Source organism: Xyrauchen texanus, unplaced genomic scaffold (assembly GCF_025860055.1).
Source record: "Xyrauchen texanus isolate HMW12.3.18 unplaced genomic scaffold, RBS_HiC_50CHRs HiC_scaffold_611, whole genome shotgun sequence".
NCBI classification, from domain to species: domain Eukaryota; kingdom Metazoa; phylum Chordata; class Actinopteri; order Cypriniformes; family Catostomidae; genus Xyrauchen; species Xyrauchen texanus.
Window position 1 is genome coordinate 1 of NW_026266590.1, and position 22584 is coordinate 22584.

General features: G+C 37.5%; 2 protein-coding genes across 3 annotated transcripts; both read left to right on the forward strand.

Moving 5' to 3' along the window:
- Window positions 1-4689: 4689 nt before the first annotated feature.
- On the forward strand, window positions 4690-7793 carry si:dkey-9i23.16 (uncharacterized protein LOC571915 homolog). The gene is made up of 6 exons (XM_052125042.1): window positions 4690-4845; window positions 5354-5482; window positions 5658-5768; window positions 5994-6050; window positions 6670-6816; window positions 7455-7793. Exons 2-6 carry the CDS (start codon window positions 5396-5398, stop codon window positions 7560-7562), a joined length of 510 nt encoding a protein of 169 aa, XP_051981002.1. The 5' UTR covers window positions 4690-4845; window positions 5354-5395; the 3' UTR covers window positions 7563-7793.
- Window positions 7794-7918: 125 nt separating this feature from the next.
- LOC127642426 (vacuolar protein sorting-associated protein 37C-like) lies at window positions 7919-17715 on the forward strand. Of its 2 annotated transcripts, none has more exons than XM_052125040.1 (5): window positions 7919-8036; window positions 9759-9867; window positions 10738-10909; window positions 13047-13129; window positions 14929-17715. In XM_052125040.1, exons 1-5 carry the CDS (start codon window positions 7951-7953, stop codon window positions 15565-15567), a joined length of 1089 nt encoding a protein of 362 aa, XP_051981000.1. In that variant the 5' UTR covers window positions 7919-7950; the 3' UTR covers window positions 15568-17715. The 2 variants fall into 2 exon arrangements, with proteins under 2 accessions (XP_051981000.1, XP_051981001.1); XM_052125041.1 differs by having other exon boundaries at window positions 7949-8714; window positions 14929-17714.
- The last annotated feature ends 4869 nt before the right edge of the window (window positions 17716-22584 follow it).

The window sequence follows — 22584 nt, forward strand, 5'->3', positions numbered from 1 at the left end:
TTAATTACACTGTCCGATTAGTGAAGATGTGTCGTTAGCCGTGTTTGGATTTATTTTGTTGATAAACATTGTAAAGAATGTGACTGTTGTGTGGAATTATTAGCATGTAAAAATCAGTGAGTTATTTGTCAAGACTAAATTATATTATATTACAAGAACTGCATAATCTGGAGTACTCTCTAACAATATTTATAAACAACTCACCCTCTTAATACTGGCCTGTTTGTCCATTACTATTGTGACTGCACCTGAAATGACAAATTGTTTGGGAAAAGGGACACAAATAATACATTTTAATAATAGGTAAATCAATTTCATAGTTGATGGTCTCAACTATTGACATGCACAATATATTGTACATTCCTATGACCCTGAATTTGAAGTTAATTTGTACTAAACTATTATTACTTTAAGGAATATTCCTGATTCAAAACTCAATTGACAGCATTTCTGGTATAATATTGGTTACCACAAAAATTAATTTGGTCCTGTCCCTCTTTTTCTTAAAAAAAAAAAAAAAAAAAAAGAAAAATCTGGGTTACAGTGAAGCACTTACAATGGAAGTGAATGGGGCCAATGCATAAACGTTAAAATACTTCAAAAGTGTAGTCACAAAAAGTAAACAATATGGACTATATTTTCGTGAGTGTGCAAAAACCTTGTACTATGTCTTATCCAATTTTCATGGGTGTGCTATTTCGAAGTTTAATTTTCATGAGTGGTTGGGAGTGCTGCCTGTGGGTGTATGGACACAAACTGTGGGTGTATTGAATGTTAATGAAGTACAGTGCATCCGGAAAGTATTCACAGCGCTTCACTTTTTCCACATTTTGTTATGTTACAGCCTTATTCCAAAATGGATTAAATTAATTATTTTCCTCAAAATTCTACAAACAATACCCCATAATGACAACATGAAAGAAGTTTGTTTGAAATCTTTGCAAATTTATTCAAAATAAAAAAACGAGCTCAGGTGCATCCTGTTTCCACTGATCATCCTTGAGATGTTTCTACAACTTGATTGGAGTCCACCTGTGGTAAATTCAGTTGATTGGACATGATTAGGAAAGGCACACACCTGTCAATATAAGGTCCAACAGTTAACAGTACTTGTCAGAGCACAAACCAAGCCATGAAGTCCAAGGAATTGTCTGTAGACCTCCAAGACAGGATTTTATCGAGGCACAGATCTGGGGAAGGGTACAGAAAAGTTTCTGCAGCATTGACGGTCTCAATGAGCACAGTGGCCTCCATCATCTGTAAATGGAAGAAGTTTGGAACCACCAGGACTCTTCCTAGAGTTGTCCGCCTGGCCAAACTGAGCGATCTGGGGAGAAGAGCCATAGGGAGGTGACCAAGACCCCAATGGTCGCTCTGACAGAGCTCCAGTGTTTCTCTGTGAGAGAGGAGAACCTTCCAGAAGAACGACCATCTCTGCAGCACTCCAATCAGGCCTGTATGTAGAGTGGCCAGATGGAAGCCACTCCTCAGTAAAAGGCACATGACAGCCCACCTGGAGTTTTCCAAAAGGCACCTGAAGGATTCTCAGACCATGAAAAAACAAATTATCTGGTCTGATGAAACAAAGATTGATCTCTTTGGCCTGAATGGCAAGCATTATGTCTGGAGGAAACCAGGCACCGCTCATCACCTGGCCAATACATCCCTACAGTGAAGCATGGTGGTGGCAACATCATGCTTTGGGGATGTTTTTCAGCGGTAGGAACTGGGAGACTAGTCAAGATCGAGGGAAAGATGAATGCAGCAATGTACAGAGACATCCTTGATGAAAACCTGCTCCAGAGCACTCTGGACCTCAGACTAGGGTGAAGGTTAATCTTCAAACAGGACAACGACCCTAAGCACACAGCCAAGATAACAAAGGAGTGGCTACGGGACAACTCCGTGAATGTCCTTAAGTGACCCAGCCAGAGCCCATACTTGAACCAGATTGAACATCTCTGGAGAGATCTGAAAATGGCTGTGCACCGACGCTCCCCATCCAACATGATGGAGCTTGAGAGGTCCTGCAAAGAAGAATGGGAGAACCTGCCCAAAATAGGTGTGCCAAGCTTGTAGCATCATACTCAAAAAGACTTGAGGCTGTAATTGGTGCCAAAGGTGCTTCAACAAAGAATTGATCAAAGGCTATGAATACTTATGTACATTTTTTTTTTTTTTTTTTTCTTTTCATAAATTTGCAAAGATTTCAAGCAAACTTCTTTCACGTTGTCATTATGGGGTATTGTTTGTAGAATTGAGGAAAATAATGAATTCAATCCATTTTGGAATAAGGCTGTAAAATAACAAAATGTGGAAAAAGTGAAGCGCTGTGAAATACTTTCCGGATTAACTGTATACATGTTTTGCTATTTTCCTTAGAAATAGATCATTGCGTTAAGACATTTCAAAAGCAGGTCTGTTTTCAGCCCAAAGTCTAAATCCAGTTCCTGCATTTGCAGTTTGGAGATTCCACCAGAATATGGTAATGTACAAATTGATGTCCAAAGTTCATGTGCAAATATTGTGGAACATCAAATTATGTCCCTGACAATAATAGTTGAAGCTATTTTATGGAACAAAAATTTGAGATTTGTGTTAAACTTTCTAGAGGTCATGGTTTATTTTTCCTTTTTATTTTTACAATTATATTTTTGATCTAATTTGTGTTGGTATTTTTCCACCTTTTGTCATCGAGTGATTTTTAACTCCCTGCAAAAGGGGCGGTTAAGTTGGAGAGGGTAATGCCTTTGGATTTGGTAGTTTTTTGACCACTTTGCTAATTATTATTATTATTATTATTATATTTTCATTTCGTTTGAAGTGTAATTTGAATTTAGACAAAAATAATTTTTCTAATACTTACATCGACCAGTAGAAGTGAAGTGTGTGCCGATACCAAAACTTCATAGCCCTGACGACTGACTTTGCGCTCATGACTTATGGTATAGCCCTGCGCTTAGCACTAGTGTTCTTAAAATAGGGTCCGATGTGTGTTAAATTTGCTTACTAACCTTTTCTATGTAAAGTTCTATCAAAATTTACAACTTTGTTGGCATGAAGATGTAACTCAAACTCTGTAGTCTGTAATCACAAATGACCATTTAGACAACTTTACAGCTATAACAATTCATTTATAACATTTTAAGCTTCACATATCTGCCTTTTAAACCAGTGGCGTAGCCAGAAACATGACTTTAGGTGTGCCAGAAGAAAACCGCTGCAAGAATTAAAGCACAGTTACAAGTGAAATGTAATAAAATGACCATCAACAACCATGGCATCAATATCTTTTTGGCTATAATTTTTGTTTTTAAGCTCTGTGTAATTTTTAAATAACTGAATGGAGTAAGTTGCTCAGTTAATATATAAAAATATGAGGCTTAATAATTTGTCAAATTTTTGTTTTGGAATGATTCATCATTATTATCCTCAATGCTATTTTGCTAATTGTGCTTAAGACACATATAAATGATGGTACAATTTGCACAATACAGAAAAAAAAATACATCAGGTTTTATTTACATTAATTGGTTTAAAAACGTAATTGTGGAAAATAAATATATCAATAATGCATTGTTGAACAGAAGAAACTTTTTTGAACGTTCTTTGTATTTATGGAGTAAAGGGAGGTTTGATAATTATTATTATTTTATATATATATATATATATATATATATATATATATATATATATATATATATTAATACTGTTGTAACCTTAATTATTAAGACAAAGGATTAAACCATGTCTGACATAATGCAGACAGTAGAGCATAAAAATTAATTTAGGGGTTCAAGCTTAGATTTTGGTTGGCAGTTGCACACCCGTGCTTTAAACCCTCTTTCAGATATGAAACAATACTATCGTCAGCCTATTATAACATATAGCATATATCGTATAGCATATTGCCATACTATAACATTACCATACATATTACATAGGCCACTCCACCATGGCATACCAAACTTGACGATTATCGTGTAGAGAGAGAGAGAGAGAGAAAATTAATAAAAATAATTTATATATTGCTGTTATTTATATATTACTAATTATTATATACTGTCCAAGTTATTGGACAATGTATTTCGCTCTTATTTTATTTATTCTATATGACGCTTTGGCTATATTGTTTTTGAAACTTTCATGACAATAAAGCCCACTGAATTGAAGAGAGAGAGAATTAAATACTGCACATGGCTAAGGTTTTTTTGCTACCAACCTGTCCTATTAATTTCTTAATATGCTGTTGTCTTATAAAGCTTATTAAATGTATTAATTCAGAGAAAATATAATTTAAAGGCTACGAATTAAGCTTTTATGTAAGGACGACGTTCACTCAACCCGAATATTTTGGGCTCCCCTTTCTCGATGCTCCTCTGCAGGGCTTTCTGATTGATGTCTAGTTTTTCCTCTACCGGACCTGGGGCTGTGGTCACTGAAAGTCCGCTGACATCAAACTCATCCTTCGTTTTTGCAAGAGTGGGAAGTTGGTAATGAACCTCTGGGATGACAAATTGTATGTTTTTCAGAGTTTTGCAGGAGAAGTAAAATACCCGCGTTCTGTTATTCTAGTTGCGCGGTGTCTAGCGTTTTGTAGCGCAAGGACGCGTTTGGGGTGAACGCCCCCTAGTGCAACGATTCCAAAGGAAAACAAATCTGCGTTTGCAATACTTTCTGGAATACAGTAAGGGTTAGACCCACCCTTGCGATTTGTATGCGTGCATTACAAAGAATACTAGTCTGTCCAGCCCCCCTTTCATACATAGACGAGCTTTGTATGAGTCTTCGTGGTCACTTCATAGTTCATAAAGAGTTTAAGGATTCTCTGAAACTGCATTAAAGGTGAGTCAGACGAGCTTTATTTTAATACAATTACATCTGACCTGACATATTTTTTTAAACTCGTACAGGTAAACTGGTTGAGGTAAACTATGTAGCTCAAGCGTGCAGTGGTTTGCAGTATTCTTCGGGAGTATTTTGGGGTTTTATGCGATGCAAATATCTACAAAAGGGCTGTTTTGGACATCTGGACAGTTTAGCCCACTCGAGGGAGGCAGTGAAGTAGCCTACTAATGATTTTTTGTGTACTTCCTCTGCAGTGCTGTTGGGCAATCTGAATTACATCAAGCTGTGATCTCCAGCCACATGTTTTGTGTTAAATCCACCCACATCCTCTCACAAAGATGTTTTTCTCCACAGAACCATCTGCATTCCTGCTAAACATTCCATTAATCCATAGGGATCCGATCATGTTTCACACAGACTCACTAATGCAGGCGCTCTTATTTATCAGACTTGTAGGGACCATTTTAACTGTTGATTCAATTATTTAAATGTTGCTATTTTCCAGTACATCAGTTGCCTTTCCAGCACTCTTAGCTCGCTTTTGAAGATGTCAACCCCACAAACGGAGTCCTCTGGCCTAGATCCTCCCAAGTTACATCACCTGTTCAAGTTTTACGATCCTGAAGTGGTGGCGGTAAGTGGCAACTTGTTCAATTGTTTGTCATTTTTGAGGATGGAGAACAGTAGCGTAGAATCTTGCATATTCCCCCCAAACACTTTCCATTTAGAGGTTTTGCAGATGGCTGTAATTTTTAATTTTTTTTGTTTTTGTTTTTTTACACCATAACCATGTGCTTTCTCCTTTCTAGGTAATGGCAATTTTGCTTGGTCTGTTCCAAGTGCTCCTGACTATACCAACTTACACCATCAACACTGAGATGAGATATTTGTTTGTCTGTCCTCTTTGTGTTGGTTTTGTGGTATGTTTATTTCACTACTACACAACAGTCTATAAAATGAGTAATTAAGTGTTAGTAATATTGATAACATCAGTAATATGCTTAATTTATAATATAAGCACTGAGATAATGGTAGGGCCTTCTAGAATTGTGCAATTATTCTTTTAATTTGCTCTCTCTCTCTCTCTCTCTCTCTCTCTCTCTCTCTCTCTCTCTCTCTCTCTCTCTCTCTCTATCTATCTCTAGTCTGTGTTTGCTGGATCATTGGGTATGGTATCTGAAAGAATCCCTAGCAGACAACTGGTATATACACTCTTCAACAAATATAGTATACATTAAAGCATGCTATTGGATATGTATTGTAACACAGTGGCCATTAAAGTGTTAGGACACTTAATTAGCAAAATACCAAACCAAGAGCAATCCATTTTAAACTGAAAACTAAAAAGAAAGCACAAGCACATTTTGCAATCAAAACATTTCATGAAATTATGTTTGTTGGATTTTAAATGATTAAACATTGTGTATATTGTTTAAAATTAAGACACCAACTATTTGGATACTTTCTCTTTGACACGTCCATGAAATTGTCCATGATTGTTGGAAAATTTTCCATAATTGATGAACCGTGCAATCTGTGGTTACGGTGCTAGGGCACCTGTGTAAACTATAGGGAAACTAAATTCATACATTCACTGTAGGAAACATGAAAGTAACCAGGGAAGTTAGTTCCAAGAAAAGGCCTATAGTGTAATTTGTTTGTACCCTATATGTCACTTGGTGCAATATTTTGTTACCCAATGCAGTTACATTAATTTGTTTTTAATTGTGAATTAAGTTAATCCAAATACTTTTGGGGGCCGCTGCATTATTCTGAAATACATAAATAATGAGAAACAATTATCTGCGTTTTCTCTTTCAGTTGAAAATATGTCTGTATGCTGGACTTGCTGGCTTAGGAGGAACACTGATAGCTATTTTTCTGTATGGTTATGCTGCTATGAACGTTCCACTGTTTCCTCCTTGCAATACAATTCTCCTTCACTTATGTATAGAACAGACCTTTGAAGTAAGTGCCCATGAGAATTATTGATTGATCCCATAGTTTATTATGATCCCATGCAATTGAAAATTTTTGCTTTTAGAAATCCCGATGCTTTAGAGGGATCTTCTCTATGAAAATCTTCTCACTATGAACCCTTTTCACACTTCCGGTTTTTGGAATGTGGAAGTAAATGTAAACCTCAATATAGCAGTGAATGGGAGACAATGCCAAATATACGTTTTGCTTAACCATTTGCTCCAACATCACCTATTACATTTCCACAACTTTTTAAATGAAGAAAGAAATTGGGAGCGATGGATTATGACTGTCAGAAGAGAGAATATGGCAAATTGACTTAGCAGTTGTATTAGAAACCTCAGCACATCTGTGGTAACTAATTTTTTAAAACTAATTATAGGGTAATATTATACATTGAACAATGCTATAAATTTACACTAAATAGTTTAAAAATGGCAAATATCAAATCGTTTGCTAGATTTATCTTGCTAAATAAGGCAGAAATGCGTCATCACATTCTAGGCAAAGTATCCGTTATTTGTCATTGTCAGTTGGTAATTTAGGCCTAAGAATGCATATATCTAGCACTTTTATGCTTTTTACAATTTTCTATTTTTACTCAAAATCTCTTTTCATTTTTACAGGGTTTATACAAATCAATCTATTGGCAGCTGTTGTTTTATGATTTTGCAGCTCTGGCTCTTCATTGTTTCCTGTCATTTTCCGCTTTTAAGGGACTGAAAACACATTGAGAGATCACTTTTTTTATATGTAAACCAATGTTGCTTTGTTTTGTTTTTTTTAGGGACAAACATTTAATGTGCATGTGAACCTTTATATTTCCGTTTATATTTTTGTTCTTGTCCTTCATTTCCTTCTTTTTTTATTTGTTTCATTAAGAAATGTAAATTTACGATATTATCATGAAGTGCGGATATTAAAGTGTATGCGCAATTCCGATCACTAAAAATCTGTATAGCCTACATTGGATGTCTCTTCAGTGGTCTTTTCTGTATGTGTGAATTATTTTTTAGACTTAGTACCAATAACATTGAGCGAAGTACGTGTTGTTAAATTATTAAACTTGATGGTATAAAACCTGCTGTTTGTGTAGTGAAATATTAGGTCAACCCTACTGCCATGTCACATATGGAATATTCCCGTCACATCGGGGTTTCCCTTTCGTCAGCTGAACATTTGACGATACCATGTACAATCAAAATGGGGTACGCTTAATTTTTTTTTCACCAAAGTAGTAAAACCTCTTTTACATATTTGAATTATGAAAATGTATTGTAGCTATTTAAGCCGCATCATAATAATTACAATGTGTTTTTGTTGTTCTTGTACAGAAATATAAATTGTCCCATTTTAAACACCTCACTTCCTTCGATAAAATCGACTCATCCAAAAATGGCCGCAATATCTGTCAACGAGAAGTGAAACTTTCCCTTAAGAATAGGACTATATCCCGTCAAATAACCGTTACTGGGACAGGGTTTATCCCCCCTCAATTTGACATCGATGCGGTTTTACCAGACATATGTTATTACGGTATTCTGATTGTTCTTTCGTCCGAAGTCGTTTGGTATTGAATAGCAACCCGCCTTGCTCAACTGCTGTCCTGTAAGTGGGCTAGCCAGCTAATCGCGAGGAGATTTCACTCTCCGGGAATAATATCGCACATTTATTCCCAGTTTGTTGCTTGATAACGCGCCAGACCTCGCACTGATACGGTCTCTTGAGTTGTGCTCATAGCAAGCTGGTTTTAACGCTAAACAAGCTCGCGAGGTGTTTGCCAGGCTCAGCGCTTCCGTCTACATCTTTACGTCACTCGCTTCCAATTAAGTTTGATGTTTTTCCATGAGCACCCTGCGGAGAGGACTTTGATTTGCTTGTACCTTGTAAGTATTTGGAATTCGTTAACATATGACAAGCAGTAAAGAGTTAAGGTTAGATTTACAGCTTGGTTTGGCACCAAATGTCAATAGCTCACTTATAACTGTGTGGCCAACTCTGTTTGGCAGATGACTGGCTTTGGTGGTCTAAATTACCCACCACCACCAGTCTCTCTTAACCCTTGTGCGACCTTGGGGACATTTTTGTCTTTTTTATTTTTAAGATAATTTTGGCTGTGTTAATGCCAACGGCATACATTTTGCCAAATGAGTGTATTTTTGGGGGACATTTTTATATTTCAACCTCAGTTACTATAATACATCTATAATACACTGTGTACACAAAATATTTACACTCAGGACCTTAAGGACAAAAATGTTCCCATTAAAACGGCAATTTTTTTATCCCAGTGGCATTAAAGCATAATATAATGAATTCTATGATATTATGATTTCATTCCAGAGCTCTGGCTTCAAATGATTTTATTTTTTTATATTTTCCACCAGATGTAGCAATTTTTCTTATGTTTAGCCTATGGAGCAAATGCATGTTTTTTTTCCTATTTTCTTTTTGCTGTATTATAGAGCACTGCAGGACCATTGAATAAAAGACGCATCTAAAATTGTGTGGGTGTGTTGTATGAATGTCTGTTTTGAGAAATTTGCATGTGTAAAAAAACAACAGTGGCATTATGTAAACAAACTGGCACTTAAAGGGTTAAAATTCTGAAAATGAATGAATATTTGTTAGTTATGATCAGGATAGATGTTGGTTAAAATCAGTAGTTTTTTGACATGGACATTTTTGTCCTGTAAGGACCTCTGAGTAACTTTTAAATTGACGCACATGGGTTAAGTAGTTTGATGTACAAATAGGCATACATGAAAATCACTGAAAATATGTTGAAAATATATTCTTTACACCCATAGAGTTCAGATCATAGAAATGATCATCAGTCAATTGCATGTCAGCCTTATTATTAAAATGTGTTTTAATGTTCAACTTAAAATATTGGGCAAATTATTTAAACATTGCTGTTGATCCATCAGCTGTCCTAGCAGATCAATGGAGAAGCTTCAAGACCTCAGCCAATCCGAGTTGCAGGATTTGCTAGACAACTCGGAGCGGGTGGAGTCTATGGCACTGGAATCTGATGAGGTGAGATGATCATTGTTTTGAGCCTCTTGGAAAAAGTTTACATGTCATCATTGACCAAAATGATATCAGAAGTGTGTGAGTGTGACTAACCACTATGCTATGAATGTATTGTAAACAGCATATTGTTTATTCCTGTTTGATTAGCAGATTTTGCTTAGTTTATCAGTTGCTGTTCTGTAATAATTTATTGCAGTTATTTGGTGGCAATGAGTTGGTGCATTTGAATTTTTTAAAGGGATAGTTCACCCAAAAATATGAATTATTTTATTAAGTCATAGACATCTGGGATGACATGAGGGTGAGTAAAAGTCTTCTGAGGTACTTAAGCCTTGTTTTGCAAAGGGTCTGAATACTTATGTCAATGTGGTATTTCAGTTTTCTTTTTAATAAATTTGCAAAGTTATAAAAAATCTGGTTTTCTTCTGTCATTATGAGGTATGGAATGTAGATTGATGTGAAAAAAAAATTAATTTAAAGCATTTTAGCATAAGGCTGCAATATAACAAAATGTGAATAAAATTAAGGGGTCTGAATAATTTCTGAATGCACTGAAAGTATAATCGGCGCTTGTTGCAAAAACATATACCCTTTTATGTGCCACAGCCGAATTAAAACATAAATCATACCAGCTTTATCACTTAAGTCCCATACAGTAGCTGATTTAAAATAAAATCCATAGTTATATAATATAAATTTGTTGGCTAGTCTTTGATTGAAATGCTCAAATGTATGTGTGGCCTCGATAATGAAATCTCTGGCTGAACAACTTTTTCTTGAAATTGATGTACTGTTACATCTTGATCATGTCTTCATAGTCCTGCTGAGGATTGATTGTCCTCATAGACTTATGTTGCTTTTGTTATGTGTCAGATTCAGAATATTCAACTGGAGAGGGAGATGGCCCTGGCTGCGAACCGCAGTCTGGCAGAACAAAACCTTGACATGAAGCCCCGTCTTGAGAAAGAGAGAGCGCGACTGGTGGAGAAATACACTGAACTGGAGCAAGTGAGGGAGAAATACAAACAGCACTGTGCCCTGAGAGGTAAGTGAAGGAGGGATGGAAATGGAAGACAAATAAGGGAGAAATAATGTGGCTTAATAATGAAGATATCTCATAGAGAATGCAAGAATGAAGGGGTAAATTAAAGAAATTGTTAACCCAAAAATGAAAATGTTCTCATCATTTACTCACCCTCCATCCCAGGTGTGTATGACTTTCTTTCTTCTGCTGAACACAAACAAAGATTTTTAGAAGAATACTTCTGCTCTGTTGGTCCTCACAATGTAAGTGAATGGTGACAAGAACTCAGAAAGTCCAAAAAGGACATAAAGGCACCATAAAAGTAATCCATAAGACACCAGTGGTTAAGTTACTTATTTGGGCTTGTCAAAGCTGGAGATTAATGAAAAAGGACTTGAAAGTTGATCTGTTTCAACTATCATGAACAAAACAAAGATTTAACCACTGGAGTGGTATTGATTACTTTTATGATGCCTTTATTTGTTTTTTGGAGCTTCAAAGTTCTAGTCACCTTTCACTTGCATTGAATGGACATACAGAGCTGAAATATTCTTCTAAAAATCTTTGTTTTGTTCAGCTGAAGAAAGAACATCATACACCTCATGTAAATGATGAGAATTTTAATTTTTGGGAGAACTATCAATTTAATATAAAGGGATAGGGGAAAAGGGCACTCATAGTGGATTTTCCAAAACGAAAGAGAAGCAGTTGATTTTGTTGGTAATATGCATATGATTGTATTTTCTTTTGTCAAACATTTCTCATAAAAGTAAGTTAGGCACAACACTTCAAGGGGTATTTCGCTTAAACATTTACATTCTGTCATCATTTACTTCACTTATTTCATTCCAAAACCATATGGCTTTCCTCCGTGGATCATGAGGAAAAATAAAGTAGGATATTAATGCTGCTCTCTTTCACATACAAGTGCTGTCAGTCCTTAAAACTGAAGTCTGTAATTTTTGCGCCACTGAACAAAACCGCAAAAATTAACTTAGTTTTCAAACAGCTTACGAGTTCACCCTCCATGCCTTCCAGTGGTTGATCAAACAGATAGTTCCGCCCCCAACTCAAAGCATTGGTTGAGTCAGTATTGTTGTGTCAGGCTGGACAGGCTGCCGAAAACAAACGTTAACATTTGTATGGGGCCGCAGAGACACAGTGTTTACAGTTTTCAAGAAAATGTACCTACAAATGGCTTACTTACAGTTGTCTGCAATTTAAGATGGGAAAGGAGAAAGTATTTTAACACTGAAAAAGTTGCACACTTCAGCTTCAACATTTCCCTTTTTTAACATCTGCTTTTGTTTTTCTACGGAAGAAAGAAAGTCATACGGGTTTGGAGTGACATGAGTAAATAATGACAGAATTTAATATTTAGGGCAAAACATCCCTCCAATAGTCTTCTTCAGATTTTTAAAAACATTTATTCTGTGTTACCCATGGAAACTAAATGTAATATATCACATCTTATAGAAGGAATTTCATTTCTTAGTATCTTTACTGTAACTGAAATAGAAAGCTTATAGCCAGTATGGAAAATAAAATTGGTTCTTCATTTTGGGCTTCTTAAAAGATTCTATTGTTGGCACTGCTTTTAAGTCAGTGATTAAGTGTAAGCCAAATTACAGTGTTCTTTCATCTTTTATGCACACTACAGATGAGCTGCTTTAGCAGTCAGTGACTCTTTTGGTTGCTTAGCAAATGCATTATTGCACTGGCAGGGTACCCTGGAACCACAAACCTCTGATCTGCAGTGTTAATGGTTTTAGAGACTTTTGAACAGACTGGGAGCTTTGCTGTGTTTCTAACAAGAACAACTTGTTCAGCCAGAAAGTTTTCTTTTTGCGCTTGTGTCCATTCTGAGGTTGTTTTTTTCTGGCACTCATTCCCCTTTCCCTGTTTTTGGATCCATGACATTACATCACACTATAGCTATGTGTCTCCATATAAACAGAACTGTTTCTTCTCCTTAGCCCATTCTCAAATGTGTCATTCAATTAATTCACATCTTGTTCTTTTATTTGTAAAATTGTTACACCATCATAGCTTTTTCATTTATTTGCATAAAAGTTTATCTTTTAGTTTCTTTCTTTGTTGCCATTCAACACAGTAAATTCCTTCTCATTTCGATTTCTCTCTCCCACCCTTTCTCCAGACAGTATAATGGGGCAGTTGTCCCCAGAGGGGCTGTTGTCTCGTCTGCAGATAGAGGGTGCCAACAAAGAGGAAGAATCAGAGGTAAGCCACAGTCTTCCATATAAGTGGTATACATTATTTTTATACTAAGGACCCTCAAATATATGAAGTCAGCTATATATTTTCATGTTTAAAGATCCAGTTATGGTGTGTGAGAAAAGATTAAGGTTGATATTATTGAAGACAATATGTTGTTTGCTAAATTAAATGATTGGCTTTTATATTGTCGTTGTACTTAAGCCTAAATAAATTGTGAAAATACTATCTGGAAAACATTTACTTTGTATTTAGTTGACAGTGTATTTTTTGTATTTTACCCATTATTAGAGTATTGTTGTTATTATGGAGGGCCAGATTACTCAAAATTAAAACATTAAGTAAATATTTACATGCATAATTAAATAGTGTTATCTTTAAATCATTAAATAGATCAATGCATGTCCCTTGTATTTCATTTTAGCTCTAGATTGCATCCATTTTCTTTTTAGCATTAGTTTTGGGTTGATTTATAATCGAAGCATGAGCTTCTTGTTTTGTCATATTCAGTGTTTAAGGCTATTGGCATGTCAACTAACAACAATTTAAAAATCTTATAATTTTTTAAAGATTTCTTTTTTTTTCTTCATTTATACATTTAATTAATGATTTATTAAAAAAAAATGTTTTTATTATATACAGGTAATTTAGATTTTGTAGCCTCTTGAAAGCAAAATGATGTATTCAGATTTGGTAAATCCGGCCTCGTTTTCCCTTTTTTGCCAATTTTTTTCTTTGAAATTTTCCAGGGGACCCCCAGAGGGATGTAAGGGGTGCTAAAAAAAATTGTACCAAAAAAAAAAAAGGATGCATTTACTAAATTTGAATACATCATTTTGCTTTCAAGAGGCTACAAATACATTTCAGTTGGATTAATTAAATGGGAAAATGAAATGAAAAGAAATTCAATATTTAAAAATTATTACATTTTTAAAATTGTTCAGTTGATTTGCCAATAGCCTTAACGCTGAGTATTACAAAATACAAATGAAAAATATTATATTTTACTGATACTCTGTTACTGTCAAGTTTGTACTCAAGTTTGTTTATCTTACTGGTAAAAAAAAAAAGTGGATGGTTGATTGTAATTTAAAAGTGAGAAAGTAGTGGCTAAGCAGATCTCTGTTTGATATTTGAAAGGAACTAAACTATAAGCCCTACTTTTGCTGTTTTGCAAACAAAATAAAAATTAAGAAACCCTTTTGCGTCCACAACCCTCTGTAAAACTTTATAACGACTTTCACTATTAACATTAACAAGTATTATTCCATTATGTAATGTATATCATTGTAGGTAGTTACTTTAATGTTATTATTATTACTTTAGATATTAATTAATGTACATTTAATTAGAAATGTCTATGCCTTCATATGTATTCATATTTAACTGGTTAGGAACTGCTGGTCTGTTATGCACTATATAATATTTGTTATTGACTTAATAATAGATCTTATTGAGAGTAGCAACATTTTCATTTTGAAAGGAATGAAAAAAAGGCTCTGAGATATAGACATGCTCTCTGTGTGATGGCATCCACTGTATAACAGATCCAGGATCACATCTTGGTCCTATTCTCACAACTCAACTGAAACTTTTTTTGAAAGATAATTTTTTGGCTGCTGAACGATCAACACCACTTTTAAAAACAATACAACCCAACCCCTCACCGCCTTTCTCTCTTTACCATCAAAAATCAAATACGCTGCTACTCTGAATAAAGTCCATGAAAGTCAATATCTAGTGTATTATATATATATCCTCAATGTGAGAAATTGAAAAACACTCAATCTCTCCCTTTCTTTCAGGCTCTAGCAGATGAGTTTCTTGAAGGTTCAATATCGCTGGACTCCTTCTTCGAACGCTTCCTTTCTTTCCGCTCCCTCGCTCACATGAGACGAGTGCGCATTGAGAAGCTGCAAGAAATTCTCTGCCAAAAAAACAAAGGAATAGGAGATGCTAAAATTACTTCACAACCCTGTGCCAATCAGGATGCTAGATCATCATCGCCGTGGCAACAGCAGCAGCCGCAGCATCAACAGAGCTCCAAAATCAGTGCACCCTCCAATGCCACCAGCTCTGCTCTACCCTACTCCCCCTATCCTGTTCCTCCCCCCAGCCACCTCCCCTCAGCCTCTTCAACAGTTCCCACCAACCCTAGCACAGCGTTTCGGCCCTACCCCAGCCAGGGTTCCCCCTTCCCTCCATCAACGAGCTACTCCATTCCAAGACCAGCATTTGGCCCCCCAGCTTGCCCATATCCCACCCAACCTTCTTTTCCTGGGCCACCATTTGGGCATTTTGGTCACACGCCTGCTCCGTACCCAAATCCATACCAGTATGGAGGGTTTGCCTACCCCACAGGCCCCAATGGGCCATCAAACCAGTCACCAGCAGCTAGACCACTTTATAGGCCTGGTTTCGGGGTACCACAACCATACTCCTGAGCCACTCAATGTGTGTCTCTGTCTTTTTCTCATTATTCTCCCTTGTCTCACTCCCTCCTTCTCCTCTCACTCTACCATGTCCTTACCCTCAGATTTGTGGTTTACGTACCCATGTCACATCCAGTTCTTGTCTGAGGCTTTTAAAGAGCACTTGATATTGGGTAAACGTGTGCTTGTTCCCCCTTGAAACCTCAATGAAAGACTTGGTCAGACTCTATATGGGCTTCACAGCCTTGGCACACCAATTGCTTAGTTCCTGTCCATTTTAAAGCATGTTTTCAAATCAGTTTGCAAAAATCTCAGTGCCACATATTTGTTGAATACATTTGACGACGAGTTGCTTTTCTTTGTTCTTTGATAAAATTGTGTTAGAGCTCAGCCTTGTTCGGCTGTGATTCCAATCATTTTGATGATTGAACTTATACTAAGAAAAACATGTTACACTACATTGATGATTCCCAAATGTCTTGTCTATAAAACCCTTGTTAACAGTATAAATACAGAAAGCACAGCACTGTCTTTGCATTTTAGAACAGATGCAAACTCCTTACTTAAATCAAGATCTTTTTTTAATCATGATTAAATTAAAAACAACTTCCATGTGTGCAGATTTGAGATACAAATCACAGTGTTGTAACACGTTACTGGGTGCAATAAGTCCTGTTATGAATTCATAGTATACCAATGCACCATTTGGTCACTCCCAACCTCCCAATACCTCTTATGCTTACTTCCCTCTTTTTTTTTCTCCTTGCACTCCATTTACTTTTAATACCAATTAACAGTTATCAGAAGGACTAAATTATTACCTTACCTTCTCTAATGGAGACAATGTAATTTGTATGAACATAATAATATTAAAGGGAAATTGTATAACAAGGGATATTAATGTAGACATATCTTTATTTGATATAGCACAGGATTTGGTGGGGCAGGTGAGGCAAAACATAACACAGCATATGCAAGACAATAGGCACTACGTGACATGGTTTTAGCATGCATTAAGGTAGAGAAAAACCTTTCATATTAAAACTATGCAGTCAAATGCCTGGACATTAGCTGCATACACTTGAGTTTAGATGCAATGATGCATTTGATGATCTTGTAAAGCCTGCCAGAATTATGAAAACGTCTATTTCAAAGACACAAAAAGTGAGTGAGAGTGTATCTATTGGATCTGGCTCCACAGATTCATTTTGCCAGTCCTTTGCAACAGAACATCTTATTTTGTGGTATGATTTAAGCCCACCCTCAGATCCACTTGATTCTGCCACATGATCGTTTTGAAGACCACTAAAGTCTCCAAACACAAAGGTCCAATGTTATTGCCTGGGCCTCCCCTACAAAAAGTCCTATTGTGTCATTTATCAAGGTGTTGTGTAGACCCCTAAAATGCCACTCATTTGTAAAGTGTTTACTGGCTCCTTGTTGGCCAACTAGAGGACCATGTGAATCACACTAGCACTCCGCACTAATAGCCCCAAACTCTTTGGCAACAGGAGCTGGGAACGGGACCTTTGAACAGTCAGCTTTAGAATAGGCGTGTGGGGTCTCTTTATTTTTGTACTTTAAAGCAATTCAAAACCAGGGGCATCCTCAAACAAGCCTCAGGTCGCTTTATCTAATTCCTAAACTCAGTAATTAAGACTCAGGTTTGTAGTAAATCCCCCACGTTTAGGTTCCCTCCCCAGCAACTGGAGCGAAGGAGAGGGCTGATAGGATGACACGACGATGAGAAAAATGGGAAGAAGTTTTATCCGCACATTGATTTGCAGCATTAGAGGAAAGAAATTTTACTGCATTGGTTGTGATGACTGTAGCCTGTTAAAAGTGTATTTTTATTTTTGCTGTCCTTTTTTCTCGGGTGTGAATATAAAACACTGAAGTTGATCAACAGTCTCTGTTTATTTTTTTTTACATTTTTGCCCATTTGGCTCTATGGAGGGCAACAGTCTGGTTCAAGGAGTAAAAATTAATTTCCTTTCTTGCATAGGGGAACTGATTATTAACGGTAACTTGCAGACCTACTGTGAGCTCCGAGGTTGTTGATCAATGGTATATGCATTGGCTGAAGTTGCTGGTCCATGTTATTTTAACTTTCTTTAAAACAAATTCTCAAAAGTTTAATAGCAGAGTTCCTGGTGAAGAGCAACACTATCTATGATCCAGCTGAGAGAGATCGACCAACTTTAAATAAATAAATATTGATGAGCCAAAAAATTATAACCTCTCACAAGTGAAATTAATAATGTTGATAATCTCTTAACAAGGCCACATGTCAAGGTCTGGGTAGATTAAATGTTAAGCAAACAATCAGTTATCGTAGTCAACATGTTGAATGCAGGAGAAATGGGCAGGAGTAAAGACCCAAGCAGCTTAGACAAAGGACAAATTGTAATTGCCAAACGACTGGGTCAGAACATCTCTAAAACGGTAAGGCTTTTGGGGTGCTCCCAGTCAGCAGCGTTGAGTTCCTACCAACATTGGAGGGATAGTACTTTTGTTTTTCCTCAAATCAAAGTTTGCTGATTGGTGTGTGGTTCATATACTCTTATGAATTACTGTTTGAAATCCCTATGTAACAAATGAATGGGAAAATCACTGTTGGGCTCTATTTTTTAATTGAGTATTTCAGGAGTAGAGACCTTACTTAGTGGTTTACCAATATGTTTTTAATTATAAGTTCAATAGCAATATCTAGATATCATGGTGGCTCTATATATTGAAAAAAATAAGTGAGTATTTGTATACAGTGCATCCGGAAAGTATTCACAGCGCTTGACTTTTTACACATTTTAAAGCCTTATTGCAAAATGGATTAAATTCATTATTTTTCTTAAAATTCTACAAACAATACCCCATAATGACAACGTGAAAGAAGTTTGTTTGAAATCTGCAAAATTTTTCAAAAAAAATAAATAAAAAAATCACATGTATGTAAGTTCACAGCCTTTGCCATAACACTCAAAATTGAGCTCAGGTGCATCCTGTTTCCACTGATCATCCTTGAGATGTTTCTACAACTTGATTGGAGTCCACCTGTGGTAAATTCAGTTGATTGTACATGATTTGGAAAGGCACACACCTGTCTATATAAGGTCCCACAGTTAACGGTGCATGTCAGAGCACAAACCAAGCCATGAAGTCCAAGGAATTGTATGTAGACCGCTGAGGCAGGATTGTATCGAGACACAGATCTGGGGAAGGGTACAGAACATTTTCTGCAGCATTGAAGGTCCCAGAACATTTTATACAGCACTGAAGGTCCCAATAAACACCATGCCCTCCATCATCCGTAAATGGAAGAAGTTTGGAACCACCAGGACTCTTGCTAAAGCTGGCTGCCCAGGCGAACTGAGCGATCGAGGGAGAAGGGCCTTAGTCAGGGAGGTGACCAAGAACATGATGGTCACTGACAGAGCACCAGCATTTCTCTGTGGAGAGAGGAGAACCTTCCAGAAGAACAACCATCTCTGCAGCACTCTAATCAGGCCTGTATGGTAGAGTGGTCAGTAAAAGGCACATGACAGCCCATCTGGAGTTTGCCAAAAGGCACCTGAAGGATTCTCAGACCATGAAAAACAAAATTCTCTGGTCTGATGAAACAAAGATTGATCTCTTTGGCCTGAATGGCAAGCGTCATGTCTGGAGGAAACCAGGCACCGCTCATCACCTGGCCAATACCATCTCACTGTGAACACCGCTGCCTCTCTCCCGGATGAGCTTAATACATTTTATGCTCGTTTCGTGGACAACAACTCCACCCTCGCGGAGAGAGCACTTGTGGCCGACACTACAGAGGTTGGTTCACTCTCCGTCTCTGTTGCGGATGTAACATGACCCTTCAGACGGGTGAACATCCGTAAAGCCGCGAGTCCAGATGGCATTCCAGGCCGCGTCATCAGAGCATGCGCGAACCAACTGGCTGGTGTTTTTACGGACATTTTCTCCCTCTCCCTGTCTGTAGTCCCCACATGCTTCAATTCGTCAACCATTGTGCCTGTACCAAAGCAAGCCAAAATCACTTGCCTAAATGACTGGCGTCCTGTTGCTCTGACCCCCATCATCAGCAAATGCTTTGAGAGGTTAATCAGAGATCATATCTGCTCTGTGCTATCCACCACTTTGGACCCATTGCAGTTTGCCTACCGCAACAACCGCTCCACTGATGATGCCATTGCATCTACAATACACACTGCTCTCTCCCACCTGGAAAAAAGGAACACATATGTGAGAATGCTGTTTGTAGACTACAGCTCAGCATTCAACACCATAGTGCCCTACAAGCTTGATGAGAATCTCCGGGCTCTGGGCTTAAACGGCTCGCTGTGCAGCTGGATCCTGGATTTCCTGTCAGGCAGACGTCAGGTGGTTGCAATGGGCAGCAACATCTCCTCATCACTGACCCTCAACACTGGAGCCCCGCAGGGCTGTGTTGTCAGCCCACTCCTGTATTCCCTGTACACACATGACTGTGTGGCAACACATAGCTCCAATGCCATCATTAAGTTTGCTGACGATACGACGGTGGTAGTTCTGATCACTGACAATGATGAAATGTTGGTGTCAGGAGCACAACCTCTCCCTCAATGTCAGTAAGACCAAGGAGCTTGTAGTGGACTTCAGGAGGAAAGACCGAGAACACAGCCCCATCACCATTAATGGAGCACCGGTGGAGAGAGTCAGCAGTTTCAAGTTCCTCGGTGTCCACATTACTGAGGAACTCACATGGTCTGTCCACACTGAGGCCGTTGTGAAGAAGGCTCACCAACGCCTCTTCTTCCTGAGACGGCTGAGGAAGTTTGGAATGAACCATCACATCCTCACACTGTTCTACACCAGTACTGTAGAGAGCATCCTGACTGTCTGCAACACCGCCTGGTACGGAAATAGCACCGCCCACAACCGCAAAGCCCTGCAAAGGGTGGTGCGAACTGCCAGACACATCATCGGAGGTGAGCTTCCCTCCCTCCAGGACATATATGACAGGTGGTGTGTAAAAAAAGCTTGGAGGATCATCAGAGACTCCAGCCACCCGAGTTATGGGCTGCTCTCACTGCTTCCATCAGGCAGGCTGTATCGCAGCATCAGGACCCGCCCCAGCCGACTACATGACAGCTTCTTCCCCCAAGCAATCAGACTTTTGAACACTTGATCTCTCACGATCAATAATCAGCACTGCACTTTATTAATCTTATATCTCACACTAGACTGTCAAATATATCCTCCACAATATAACTACTGTATATATATTTTTTATATACTTTTATTTTATTGTATGTGTATTCTAAATTGTGTGTATTGTTTACTGTACATTGTATATTATATTGTGTTGCGTAAGTATGTTTACATTTGATATGTAAATTGTGTTGTGTAAATATGTTGTTTATTGTAAATTGGTATATGTCTCGTCACTGTCACGACTACTATGTTGCTCGGAACTGCACACAAGACTTTCACCTACTGTTGCACTTGTGTACATAGTAGTGTGAAAATAAAGTGATTTGATTTGATCCCTGCAGTGAAGCATGGTGGTGGCAGTATCATGCTGTGGTGATGTTTTTCAGTGGCAGGAACTGGGAGACTAGTCAGGATTGAGGGAAAGATGAATGCCGCAATGTACAGAGACATCCTTGATGAAAACCTGCTCCAGAGCACTCTGGACCTCAGACTGGGGTGAAGGTTCATCTTCAAACTGGACAACGACCCTAAGCACACAGCCAAGATAACTAAGGAGTGGCTACGGGACAACTGTGAATGTCCTTGACTGGCCCAACCAGAGCCAAAAATAGGTGTGCCAAGCTTGTAGCATCATACTCAAAAAGACTTGAGGCTGTAATTGGTGCCAAATGTGCTTCAACAATGTATTGAGCAAAGGCTGTGAATACTGTACATGTGATTTTTATTTTTAATACATTTGCAAAGATTTCAAACAAACTTCTTTCACGTTGTAATTATGGGGTATTGTTTGTAGTTTGTAGAAAGAGGAAAATAATGAATTTAATCCATTTTGGAATAAGGCTGTAACATAACAAAATTTGGAAAAAGTGAAGTGCTGTGAATAATTTTCGGATGCACTGTATAGTGCTAATACATCTGACAATCAGCCAAGCTGGTACGATTATCGGCCGATAATCTCAATCTTGATCTATCAGTAAAGTTTATTAGTATTGCAATTGTTAATGGGTCTTGACATGTTTTTTCCATCTGAATATAAGGATAACATAATGCTCTTCACAAATTTACAAGAAGAGAAATGGTAGTTAACTTATTGACTCACTTTTGAAAGCTGTTTAAATTCCGTTCATATTGAATCATAGACGAGAGTTTCAAGAGGGTGTTTGGGGGATTTTTTCACAGATACAAAAAACAGCCCTTACGGGCCTTTCTTGAACTGTACGATTTGGTAAACCAAACCCGGCGACACTTGAGAAAGAGGGAGGGAGGCGGCTGGGAAAGATTGTGAATGAAAAGAAGATATGAGTAACAGTGATATGACAGGAATATATCTGGATATTGGTGGTTTTCTGAGTCCTATACCATGTTTGGCCCCAGTGCATGCAGTTGATTCTGATGAGCTCGATGAATCATCTCTTGAGTGTTTTTAGTGTGCCGTTCACCAAAAAAATACTTTCTCAGTTTTTGTAAAGAATATGCCAATTGTTGCTGCATGATTATTTACCCCATCCCCAAGCCATTCATATAATAATTTAATTTTATGGAAAAAAATATATATATATTATTTGATGTCAAGAAACATTTTGGGAAAGCATCAGTAACAACAGAAATATTGGGAAAACACTTTTAACTGAATATCTTACTTATTAATTGCACCTTTTCCTCCACCCACCTAACCATCCACAGGCATCCTTTTTCAAGCTTTTCTGATATTTTTTTTCTTTTGTCTGTGATGCTTTCTTTGAAGTGAGGAAGCAGTGCAATGTGCAATCAAATACAACACACTTGAGATTAAAAGACGCCCTGTATAAGGAGAGAGAAAGAGGATGGGGGAGGGGA